Genomic DNA, 13,130 nt, shown 5'->3' with positions numbered 1-13,130 from the left:
AAGACGTCAGCAGATGTTTCACGAGTTGTCCTGGTTGATTTTCATCCTCTACACTAACACCATTTATGCTGTCTTTATATTATACACTATACAACCATCATCATCTTAACTTCAAATTTATCTGTACTACCCTTTATGTAGCCTAAAGCTGGGCATATACTGTGTGATTTTTGGCCCATTTTGAGATGATTTTTCAGTCGTGTGACCATTTTGGGGATCGGCCCGAGTCTTGCCTTAATCGTCTGTCATGCATCATGTAGTATACATGGGGTAACGAGAAGCGATTAACACCCTCACAACCAGCTCCTGATCATCAACCATATGGTCGCAAGAAAATCAAACCTGTTTGAAATCCTGTTGCCCCTCATGAGGGTATCAACGCAACCTCTCACACTGCACATGCGCAAACACAGAATGCAAGTGAAAAGGACAGAGAGGCATGGCAGTACAGAGTGATCTGGACACAAGCCATGGAGGCACAACTTGTAGAACTTTGGCAAGCTCATCCAAGCCTTTTCGATGTGGCCTCACAAAATTATCACGATCGCAACAACCATGAAAGAGATGGACATTGCTGCTCAATTGCAGCTGCCTGGTCAATGTTTTTCATTAGCAATTTAGCAAAGTTGATGGTGGTGTGTATGTCTGTGTGAGTGAAACACAGAGAAGGAGAGAGGGGGAGAGCGAGAGACAGATTTTGTGTTATAAACTTCATATTATCACTTCATGTTATAGACGCAGTGTGAGCACTCAGGTCGCATCAGAGCATCGGGCTGTATAGTGTGAGACCATGCATCATGACCAACGAACTTCTAACACCTGCGATTCAATCATAAAGTTTGAGCAGGAGCTGAAAAACGCGACTGAAAAAATATCACACAGTTTATGCCCATCTTAACTCTGACCTTTCATTTGTTCCTGTTTAGGCTCAAATCGGTTTGATGTGTCAAGGCCCGTAGTGACGTGAAATAATAACTCCCCTAAAATGGGTCAATCCTAAAGTAACGAGCCCGTTTTGACGTGAGGAGTAGAAAGTACAGATATTTGTTTAAAAACGCCGGGAGTAAAAGTCAAAAGTTTTCAGAAAAATAAATACTCAAGTACAGAAATGAATTATCTGTACTTCATTATTTTCCCACCTCTGGTAGTAGATAATATGCTGCATGTTTTAAAAGGTGATTAATTTAATACTGTCAAGATTTCAAAATTTTCTAAATTTTCTAAAAGGATGATATTTCAGGCTCTTTAAGAATAAATGTATATAATACAAGACTTGTCACTGGATCTGTGTTTTGTAATACAAGTTGAGAAAGAGCACAGAGGTTGAAGGGGCCACTACCCTCTTACACATCTAGACCTTTCTTCCTCCTTTTTTCTAGTCTTTTAAGATGCATCAGTTTAACCTGGCTGCTAAGACTTGTGATGGTCAGGTCAAATGTGCAGGTCAAATATTTTTAGCATATTGTTTCTCAATGTAAGATTGCAAATGCTGAACCACACCTTTCTTTGAGTACAGCCAGTTTGATATTCTAACAAACATTTTTTTTTTAATACATGTGCATAAAATGTTTTGATATTAGGTAAAAATGTTACATTTAAGTAAAAAGCAGCACAATCTCATTTTTGGCATTTATTTTGATACTAACACAGATGGTGTGGATATTTAAAGCTGTGCTCATTTTTCCTTAAACCCAGCTGCTATATAATATCTCCACCTGAAAACCCACTCCAGACTTTAGAGGGCATTTGAACAATGATAAGTTTGTTTATCAACTGAAAATATCGGCAAATTAACTTTTACGAAACTGTAATTTTAAGAGCAAAACCTTTAATGAATGAGTTTGTCGGCCTGTTTCCTGCCACATATTATCTATCTGTTTTTATAAAACAGTACTGTGGTGGTAATGTGCAAATCAATATTAACACTTAGTAAACAGATTGGTTATTTAATTTCTTTATGGTCGATTTTAAACCTGTCTTGGCAGAACTTTGGTTTTTACTGAAGTGAACTGGTTCTGTTTTATTATATAAATCTTAGGGCAGTTAAGGGGTGATGTGTTAGCAGATCACCCTACGATTGAAGCATCACAATAATTTACCCGTTTAGTACATATACCCTATAGCATATAAAATTTAATGTATCTAATTTTCTTATATTTCCCCTGTGCTGTCTACTTCTTCTTTCCTGTTACATTTCTAATGTCTCATGAATTCTTGCATTTCTTATTGCAATATTAGGATACAAGGGAGACTAGTTATGAAACATGGAATACAGGGGAGGAACAGTAACAAAATCCTAAAGACTAAAACTATAAACATAACCAGTGCAGAAAAAAACTAAGAGAAATAGAAATACAAATGATTAAAGTAGAAACCAAAACAATGCCAGAAGAAGCCTAAAAACCAGAAACACACGCATTTTAGGATCCATCTTTAAGGATAAACATTTCCTCACAAAATAAGTTCTCTGTTTTGCCTTGCTGCACAGGCATTCAGTCCAAGAATCCAATTTCGGTTTATGGTCAAGCATAATACCAAGATACTTGTATTTACTCACATGCAGGATCAGCTTTCTCCATTTGTGAAGGTAGGCTGGGATCAATGACTGTAGAAAATACAGTCATTGGCTGGGATAATTGTTTCCTGCTAACATCTAAACACATTTCTATCTCTAGAAATCTAGATCGCAAACCTATTGCAATACTCAGCCCCTCGTTGGCTCTCGTTCTATAACATCTGCTCTAAAGCAGCCTGTGCGACCCGAAGCCTTAGAACAGCCGCTCTCTCTTCACATCTTTAAGCCTTGCAGGCTCTTTCTTCTCTGTTGGCCATCAGCAGCCCCAAGCCTAATTCAGGCTCTTCTCTTCTACAGTTTTCGGCCTTTTGCAGGCTCTCTGTTCACTCTCATCCAGCTGCAGCTCTAAGTCTAACACAGGTGTTCTGTCTCCTTTGTCGCAACTTTCAGCCTTCCCCGGCTCTCTGCTCTCTGTCGGCCATCTATGGCCCTGAGCCTTAATGCAGACTCTTCCTCTCTCTTGGCTCATTGCCAACTCTTAGCCCAATTGCTGTCACTGCTTCTCTCCCTCAGCTCTGTGAATCACCACTTTACCATGTTGGAGGGGTTTATGTGTCCCAGGGGCTATTTTGGTGGGGTGAGGGCAATGCTGCCTGGTGGCTGGGCATGGCCCAGCATAGCGCAGCCCAGGGGGCACAGCCTGCCCTACTGTAGGCATACCGCTCTCACTGTCAGAGTATCCAGCCTTCTTGGAGTCACTGGGTGGGTTGATTGAAGGTCCTTCATCTGGTGACTCAGTAGTCCCACTAAGACTCTACAAAAATGTTGTCACTGGACTTCTGTGCAAATCACAGTTTTTTCATAAAGAACACCATTTATGAATATAAGGATGTCAACAAGTGCACATGGCTCAGGACACCTTAGGTCCCAGGTCGGTGACCAAAGCAAAAACTCGGGTGTCAGAGTTCAGTGAGACCATGCAAAAAAAAACCATTATGTAAAGTCTTTTGCTTCTATAGCATTATTTTGTAAAAATGATGGTCCTTTTGCCAATACATAAATATGCAAGAATATGCTGATGTTATCTTTCTTATTAAAAGTGAGATAATGAGTGTTCACATGCTGCACAGGATAAACACTGATGATTAGTAAAAATTCACAACACAAAGCTGACAAAACATCTTTTATTGTTGATCAGATTAGAGAGTAAGATTCTTCAAAAAATAAAAAGTCACTCTGAAAACTTCCTAACATAATGCATCACAGGACTTTCACAGACTACATTTAATCTCATCCATTTTATTTGAGTATTCAGACTTTGTGTCTCTTTTGTCCTCAGGTGTCTAAAGTTTAAGGCATTGATTGACAATTGTATTTTTCTGCTCGGATGATTTAATTTCAGCAGTTTTCTGCTCCTGAAGGTAATGGAAGGACACAGCTAGGCGCCTCTATTATAGATAACAGTCAATGAGCAAGCAAAGGAGTGATTTCAAACACAACAAGCTATCTTGAATCAAATGTGGTAGTATGGACATTGCTACACACACTGTCCATTCCGAAAAATATCAGAAGGGCCTTAAATTTTTCATATACAGTAAATGTACAACTACAAATGTGATTTTCTTATTCTGCTGTGAGTGCACTTGCATCATTCCCTGGACCATCTTCTGCACTTTCTTTCATCATCTGTTTATATTTGCTCTGGAAAAACCCAGCCTAGAAGTGCAAGGAAAAAACATAAAAATGCAAAAATTGTGTATTACAGTTCCAAAAAAAATGAATGAAAGTAACTATATGAGTGACTATAAAAACCTTTAACATTTTTTTAACTGGTCATGATCTCTTAAAATCTTAAAGCTGTGTAATGAATTGAAAAAGTGTAAGAAGAGTCTTTCACCTTATACAGGCCAGCAGTGAGTAAAGCCAGAATAGCCAACCCTCCCAGGCATCCTCCAATGATGGCTTTAGTGAAATCTGGCTTAGGGTACACTTCTACCTCTGCTACAATCTGAGAGATGAAGAGACACAATGTGGATGACATTTAAGATCTTGCACATCTCAAACAAAAGGAAGTAATTTGAAATCACCTTGCGAACAGGAGGGTTGTTGTTAGACCCTGTTGAAAAGTAGATGTATTGTTCTTTGTCATACTCCACAGTGGCTGTACTGGTCAAGAGGAATTTAGCAGATTGAATTCCAATCTATGGAAAAAAATTTACTGTCCAAGGACTTGCACTCAATTCTTCCCTTTATTAGAAAATAAAATGACTGCTGGATGGATTGGAAGAGCAGCAGATCAGTGATGAACTTATACAGACTCGATCCTGATGCCTTACCTGCTGAATGGTGAACTTCCTGTAGGAGAGTCCAGCTGGATATGTGAGAATAACACGGCTGTTGTAGGAGTTTTCTCCTCTGTTCGCCACTGTGACTGTGACATCCAAAAGCTCATCCATGCCCACTTTAACCTCTGAGGATCTGTGGAGTATGAAGGAGGATGAGAATAAAGGGAGAGGAAAACAGACTGCACTGTGTTGTTGAACGTTCCATAAGCTAAATATAGCATGTGTTTGTGTTGAATTCCAACAATATGTTAGAATTCAAAATATGTAGTACGCAACATATATGCTGTGCTTCAATGTGGATGCTAAATACAATGTTTTATTATACTTTGTGTATTGTGTCAAATCTTTGAGCCCTTTAATGTATGACACTTATGAATGTGTTGTATGTGAAAGGCCATAGTTGATGGTTTTTCTAATCTTTTTGAAAAATGAATGACTTTTGTATTTTGTTTTATTAAGAACCTGGGGGCCTAAAATGGAGGTGTCTGGGTGCCTTTGGTGGGGGCATTTGCACTGTGGTTTTTTATGCACCCCTGGTTTAACCTGCAGATTAGTGTAAAGGTGTGTAGAGAAGAGATATGTGTGAATTGATGATTTTTTGATGCTCTCTTCATCTAGAAGCCCATTTGCCCACTGGTGAACTGATATACTGTTGATTAACTTTGTGTAAGTGGATTGATGCCTCTTTTGTTTCGTGTTTCTTTATTATTTTTGTCAAAAAAACAGCTTCTTGAGTATTTGAACCCTGTCTCTGTGTAAAGTATAATAGACCTTGACGCTTTCTTGGGGAATGGTAAAGTTTCCCTGTCTGTTGTATAATCACCCGGTGAAGTTGAAATCCACTTTCAGGTCATCGACACATTTGTTGTCAGTGCCGCAGTTGATCTCAAACCCCAACTGTGGAACACAGCATGATGTGAAAAGCGTTTATATTACACATTATTTACAGAATAAAGGAAACATAGGTGAATCGAACAAACAATCTGTGTGTTCTGCCATCAAGCTGTGCTTTTCCATTTTGGTTAATGGGAACAAGATTTCTGTTAATATTGTTGATATGCTTTTGGAAAACATCAAAGTCCTCTGCATACCTATCTAAGCTATCTAAGAATCATCTCAGACAGACACTTCATAAGATAGTAGATGTAGTTTGCTACTGCTGTTGAAACAGTTGAGAACTACACAGGCTCTCCCTAGGGTCAAAAACAACAAATACATAGACATAGAAAGTAAATACAAAAGTAGAAAACTGTACAGTTTTTAATAAAGTTTACATTTACTGAAGGGATGTGCTACTGGAGAAATGTTGGCTCATTTATTTCCAGTACTTCAGTAGAAGTAGTTTTGCATGTTAACAATAAAGTTAATTCAGAAACAGTAAGTTCAAAACTAATGCTGTGTTTTTCCAGTTCATGTCCAGCTTGTCACAATACGGCTGTGTGCAGGCAAGAGTAGGACCCAAACGCAAACTCGCAGAGACAAAAAGTAAACTCAAAAAACACAGTTTTATTGCTGGCGTGGAAGGGAAACAAAAAACAAAACTAAACTGGGAAAACTAATACTAAATCATACATGGAAACACAGGGAGAATCACACAGCTATGTTGGAGGACGCAACACTGACAAAGAGAAACATGGGGCTTAAATACACTGTGGGATAACGAGGGGGAATGAGCCACAGGAGGAGAGCACAGCTGGGAGTAATCAGGCAGGACGAGACAAGGGAAGCAAAACTAGAAACATTAACATAGGACACAGTCTGTGAAAGTAAAACAGATAACACACTGACTGAACTCAAGACATGTAAACTTAACAGACTGGGGAGACAGAATATAGGGACCTGAAACATGGGACAGAAAGGCACAGTAGACACAACATGAACATAACAATGCCATAGGGGAAGAGTAAAACAAAATACAGGAACACAGGACCTCTTTCAAAATAAAATGGGAAATATAATGAAGCGCAAACATGACAACATAAGAAACACAGACATGAAACACATGAAGGACAAGGGAGACTTAACAGGGGTTGGATATTCAAGGGGAATCTAATAAACAAATGAACTAGATAACCTAATGAACTTAAACATAAACCATAAATATCAAAATAAACTTAAAACGCTGGGTCAAAAGACCCAGGATCATGACACAGTTAGTACATTTTTAAAGGTATTTACAGGATAAATTATTGTTGTCTGAGCCTGCTGAGCAAGACTTGGTCTGAGATTTGTGTTGGAAGGAAAACCGTCAAATGTGAATTTGAGCTCATTGGAAAGTTGATTGAGAGCATCGTCTGGGCAGGCCTGCAAAACGACAGCAGTGTTAGATTTAGGTTCAGTGTTGAAAAACTCTTAAAAGCAAAATGGAAATCAAAATCTGCTGTTCACCAAATTGAGTTTGATCTATTGGTTATGTCATTTTTTCTCTGATGTTGTTTTACCTCAATAAAGAAGTATACAGTTGAACAGTTTGGAGTTCTTAAATCAACAATGACTGATGGAGACTCCTCTCGTTGTTTCCCACTAATATAAGCTCGGTTGTTTGGAGGTTTGCGAGTGGCATCCAGTGTAAATGTATAATTAATTCTTGCTTGAGCTGGAATAAATCAGAGTTTAAAATGTTACAAATGTACATACACTCAAAAATGAAAACGGATGAAAACGGATTTTGATTTTGAAAAGGTGAGGAGAATAAAGAACCTTGATCAATCGTAGACACTCTGCTCATGGTAAAGCAGACTGTAACTGTGTTCTCCAATGGTTTTGAGCAGTCTACATTCTGAGTAGGGATTTGGTTTGGGCTGAATAACACCTCAGCTTCAATCATTACTATGGGTCTTGATCTGGAAAAAAGGAAAAGCACATGTGGCAAACAACATTTGGCTTTTTAGTTAGTACAACAGCTGTCCTCCTTTTGGTAATGCAGGTCAGACTTCCCAACAGTCTAATCTTTCCTTTGCTCTACTGACATTTGATATTTTATAAGACGCTAATCATCAAATGTTTTACCTCATTTAGAAATATACTTTTTGAAAGAAAACAACATTTATTTTTAATGTAATATTACAACAAATTGAACAGAAGTGTTGAATGACCGATACAATTCATCATAACTCATTCAACTATTTGATCTTGCTAGCACTGCTTAACTACGAACTGTTGCTTCAAATCTTGACGTATATACATCTGTTCTGGTAATGTAGTCATTTCCTTTTTTGCATGGAAATCATTTTTTAGAACAAGGCTACTGTTATAAATTACTCATTTCATTTTGAGACGATGTCTGCTTCACGCTTTGTGAAGTGGACGCACATGCAGTAGTTGCAATACTGCATGCAAAAGTTGTATTACCGCATTACCAGCAGAAGGAGATAACATATGTAAAGGCAAGAAGTCGGTAGTGAACAAAAAAAACGTATAAAGAACATTTCAAGGGATAATATTGCTAGATACTGGTTTGAGATCCTGTAACAGAAAATAAATGAGAAGGTAAAAGAGAGACACAGTACAACAAATTCCACTTTAAAAGAATTTTTTTTCATTATGCTAACTTAAGTAGTAACTTCAAATGAATTTTTGCCCTTTATTAGAAAAGTGCCTGATCATTAGTTGAAATGAGATTGATGAGTTAATACCATATGAAAGGTAATACTATATGTGTCATTTTTAATTGCACAATAGCTATAAAAATACATCTATGTTTGTACCTTCAATAGAGAAGATTTTGTCCTGCAGACTGTCTTATTATTTCAAGTGCATTGAAGTTCTGCACTTGAAACACATGATTGTCTGAGGGATACGATGCAGTGGTGTCCACTTCTTGTTTTGCTGCACTGTAAGTAAATGCACTCCCCACCTAGTATTATTAAAGAAATGTTTGAATTGTTATGGAGCATGATTTGCTCAGTACAGGTTATGGTCCATAAGTTTATGGACTGTATTTTTATCCCAATTATCATCAAATTTATAGATAGCACCAGGTAAAGCACAGGTAAACATTCTCTGCTGACTCAGTAACGTCCTCTGTTATCAATATCAGCACAAAAACTGTGCAATGGGAGCTTAATGGCATTGGTTTCCATGGCCAAGCAGCTCCTGGGGATGTCCCAGGTGGGAAACCAATGTGTTGGAGGAAATCTCCCAAATAGAAGGCTGCCAAAGTAAAACAGAGACACAGTGAGACAATATAATCAATCACATGTACATGGGGTGAACGTCTCTAATGAGAGTCACCCAGTACACTTCTTTATTGCAGGTTATATAGGCACAACAGGGCGGAGGCAGTCTCCGCCAGTTCTCAGAATATAGATTGCTTAACTGACAAATGCGTATCTTACTAAACATTCTGTCCGTACTATACTAAACGTCTGCTTAAGTGGAATTTTCCGTTCTTCTTTACACAGGAACTTGTCTTCACAGGCATTTGATAAGCATAGGCAAGGCTTCATGTTTATCAGAGTGAATCGTCATTCAGAGTTTACACAATCACAACATATCATTCAGAGGTTTTACACAGTTACAAGCAAAGCATATTTGAATAATAAACAAAATCTTTTCACATTTCCCTCCTGTTGTTTAACTTTCACACTAGTTAAAACACCATTGGTTTATTATCTGTGCATGATTTCTTGCAGCGCATTTTTAATCAGCACGTCATACATTGGTGTATCACAGCATTTCAGTGTCAGGTGGATTATCATCATCTTCGTCCATGGGCAGTGTCAGGTATGCCTGCACATGAACTGCAACAACTTTATTAATCATTGATTGTACACATGGCAAAATACAAGAAGTAAAACAACAGAGTAGGAGTAGAAGAACTCCTACAAAAACCAGTCCTTTTATTAAAAGAGATTTCCAGGAACCACTCAACAGCCAGGTAAGCCAATCTTCAGTGTTTGTGACATAGTCCTGTTGCTGAGCGTCCCTGAGTTGTTTCAGCGTGCGTAAGGCGTCGGTCATGTTGGAAGAGTGAACATTATCTGGAATGTATGTACAGCATGTGTTGTTAAAGAGTATACAGAGTCCTCCTTTTTCAGCCAGAATCATGTCCAGTGCGACTCGGTGTTGCATCACAGTTATGCGCAGGGCATCAATCTCTTCATTTTGTTGATTGTTGATTTTGCACGAGGCATTCAGGAACAGTCCAAAGCGGTAATCCAAAGTTTCAATTCTTAACATGTTCTTTCCGGTGCCCACCCATGGAAACAGTGAGTGGAGGACCTTTTGTCCGGTGGTCCAAAGCTTAAATTCCTCTGGCACATCACTGCCATAGATGGGATCATGTGGTTGTAGTGTGGAGACGTCTCGTCGTTGTCTTGTAGTCTGAGAGCTATTTACAGCTGACATCCTGAAGGTGTGGTCTGAAATGAAGATTGGGGCACAGGTGCCCGTCCATCCGGGTGGCAGTATGAAGTAGGCACGTTGTCCACACAGCCAGGCCATTCCCTGCACCCAGTAGGTGCCGTTGCTGGGCGCGGACGTGTTTACAGGTGCGCCCTCTCCGTTGGCTGTGGTTTGGTTACAGTTGGTGGTGTTGCCTAGGGGTCTGTTACCGTTGTCTTGTCGGTAGCACATGGAGTGGTTCTTCCCTGGGGTTTGGTCCAAGAACACTGGGAAGTGAATGGACGTGTTCCGATTCGTCACGTTGAAGTTGATCCAGAAGAGCTGGTCACACGTTCCGTTGTCAAGTCCAGCGTTTTCGACGGTGATTACCTCGTGTCGGGGTGGTCCCTGAAAGATACTAAGAAGGTTAAGCGCATAGATGACAGAGCTTGTCTCATCAATGATGATTTTCTTATGTTGATAGCCAATGCCCGCGAAGCTGGCAGCGCACTTGGCTTGTGTTTTATTCATGTAGTTTCCATAAAAGGTGGGATGTGTCGAGGTGCATGGCATGTGGGAGCAGACGTAACATGCAGTGTTATTAGGCTCTCCCTTAGTTCTGTCATGTACGTAGCGGTACCATGCGTTATTCATCCATGGGTGAATGTGGTCTTGTGTCATGTCACGGAGGTGTGAATTGTCATGCGTCCATCTCGTCCGTAGATGGTGCTGTTCGTTTTCTGTACCATCCTCTAGAAACATGAGGAGTCCTGCTGAGAGTAGGAGGACAGCCACGAGGACAACAGGAGTCTTCATGGCGACCAAACACACCTAGGTCCTCAGGTGAGTAGACTACTGGCAAGAAGCAGAGGGCGGGATATACCCGATCAGCCCTCCCTTCACCAGTCAGATCGCCTGAGGGTAGGGGTGCCGGCGTCTATGAGTCTGGGCTGTCACTCACTTTCTTGCAGTGGCTTTGGTGAATCCAAGATGGTCTTTCTGCTATCTTACAGGCGGTTGGCGTGGTGACGAGCACTTGGTAGGGTCCTTCCCAATGGGGCGAGCTCCAATTCTTTCTGTGGAGAACTCGGATCAGGACCCAGTCGCCCTGTTTCAACCTGCAAGATACTGGAGAGTTGTTTAGAACAATCTCTTTATTTTCAAGTAATTTCAAGTTGTGAGTTTCTGGGAACTTTGTGTCAGTCTCATCCACATTTTTACCAGGCCTATACACTCAGGCCATGGTCTCCCTGTTTCTTCCATGCATTTTCTCAGTCTCTGTTTTATTTCCTAGTGCTTCAGAGACCTTACTGATTACTTCATTAACAAAATGTGTCCCATTGTCTGATCTTATCAGAGTGGGGATGCCATATATTGAAAATAAAATGGTTACATAAGCATTTTGCTACTGAAATGGCATCTGCTTTCTTTACTGGATAGATTTCTGGCCATTTTGAGAATACATCTATGATCACTAGAGCGTATTTTGAGCCTTGGCATTCATTTAGCTCAATAAAACCCATGTGGATTGTATGAAAGGGATGAGGTGGTGTGGGAAAATGACCTCTTTTTGGTCTAAGATTCCCTTGTACATTGTGTTTTTGACAAATCATGCATGTTCTGACAAATTCTTTTGCTGAAGTTTCGAAATTTAGAGTGTAAAAGTGTTTTGGAGATTATATCTCCTATCCCTCCTGTTGACGCATGGAGAGTAACTCCATGTGTCACTAAGGCTGCTGTTTTGTGTAGAGATTTTGGAAGTATTGGTTTTCCTTCACAAATCATCAAGTCATCTCTTAGTTTCGCTCTGCATTTCAGCCATTTCCTTTGCTCAGCTGTGGGAGCTGCTTTTTGTTCATCCTTTGTCAGTAAAATTGTTTCCCTTTGTAATTTCATAGTCATTCTTCTGATGTGCTGCACACTTGCAAATTGCTAAATGTCGCATCACATGAGGAGTTTCCTCCCATGTAAATTACTTGTGTTGCATCAATCAAGCAGAAAGCATCTCACAATTTATTGTATTACCAACTAAATTTATTGTCTGGTCACTGCTTGGTCATACCAGACTCTCTCTGTGTCTTTATTTTTCCTTCTCTGTTTTCACAAACGTTTCACCTATTGTCCTGCAAGCTGGAGAGTTAAATGTCAGTAGTGGGTAAATTCAGCAGTTGATAACAAAACTATTAAGTTTTTCCTGTTTTAACACCAATGTGAGATATAGAGGCGCACATATAGTGTGTGCTCTAATGTAAGCTGCTCTTCATTGCATGTATGTGTGTTAGTACACTTGCATGCAGGGCCTCTGGGCCTGTCTCACCCAAAAGGGCATTTTCTTAACAGTTGCCTTTCACTCGCGTGTGTTAAGAAAGGCAAATGTGCTTGTAGCAGTTGTGAGATTATTATGCTGTCATATATTACATTATACCTGTAATCAAAATGAGTGAATCATGATACTGCTGTAGGCCACATCATACTTCTTGTGTAATCAGTATGTAGTTTTAGTTTGCATCACACTTCTTAGTTAAAAGAATGTGAAAATCATTAGATTTATTAGATAGGTTTGTATTATCCTATACTGCTGATTTACTGTGAGTGAGTTACACTATTTCATGACATTTCATACTGCTGAGTTATGAAGAGAATATTGTATTCAGAGAGTAGGGGCCTCTCTCTCTTTTTTTTTTCCTTTTTTTTTTCAAAACAAGAAACTAAGTTTTAATTTCTCAGCCTTGTCACATAAAACAAAACAGATAACCCAGCTCTCAGCTGGCTCTGGACTTATCATCATCAAGGACACATGGTGAGAGCTACATCAGAAGTTACAGTACTCATCACTCAAGCAACATTTCAAAAAACAAAAGAAACAAAAAACAAAACTCAGCACACTGCACAGAGAACAACAACAAGACATAACTGAAGATGTTGTTCTTGTTTGTTCTCCTTGA

General features: G+C 39.4%; 1 protein-coding gene across 1 annotated transcript; it reads right to left on the bottom strand.

Annotated features, from left to right (window-relative positions):
• Positions 1-3,726: 3,726 nt before the first annotated feature.
• LOC109203262 (integrin alpha-D-like) lies at positions 3,727-6,372 on the bottom strand. The gene is made up of 5 exons (XM_025909583.1): positions 5,684-6,372; positions 4,852-4,993; positions 4,603-4,716; positions 4,413-4,523; positions 3,727-4,231 (listed from the first exon to the last, which is right to left on the bottom strand). The coding sequence occupies exons 2-5, from the start codon at positions 4,969-4,971 to the stop codon at positions 4,139-4,141; spliced, it is 438 nt and encodes a 145-aa protein (XP_025765368.1). The 5' UTR covers positions 4,972-4,993; positions 5,684-6,372; the 3' UTR covers positions 3,727-4,138.
• Between the last annotated feature and the right edge of the window lie 6,758 nt (positions 6,373-13,130).

The sequence above is a fragment of the Oreochromis niloticus genome, linkage group LG8, assembly GCF_001858045.2.
Source record: "Oreochromis niloticus isolate F11D_XX linkage group LG8, O_niloticus_UMD_NMBU, whole genome shotgun sequence".
NCBI classification, from domain to species: domain Eukaryota; kingdom Metazoa; phylum Chordata; class Actinopteri; order Cichliformes; family Cichlidae; genus Oreochromis; species Oreochromis niloticus.
Note: the sequence above shows the minus strand (reverse complement) of the source record. Positions and strands in the feature narration are given on the sequence as shown.

What these genes read in the sequence shown, in the direction of transcription:
- LOC109203262 (XM_025909583.1), bottom strand. Translation starts at nt 4,971, where the DNA reads ATGGATGAGCTTTTGGATGTCACAGTCACAGTGGCGAACAGAGGAGAA. An exon ending in GGAAGTTCACCATTCAGCAG is followed by an intron (nt 4,717 to 4,851) that starts GTAAGGCATCAG and finishes TTTTTTCCATAG; the next exon opens with ATTGGAATTCAATCTGCTAA. An exon ending in ACAACCCTCCTGTTCGCAAG is followed by an intron (nt 4,524 to 4,602) that starts GTGATTTCAAAT and finishes TTCATCTCTCAG; the next exon opens with ATTGTAGCAGAGGTAGAAGT.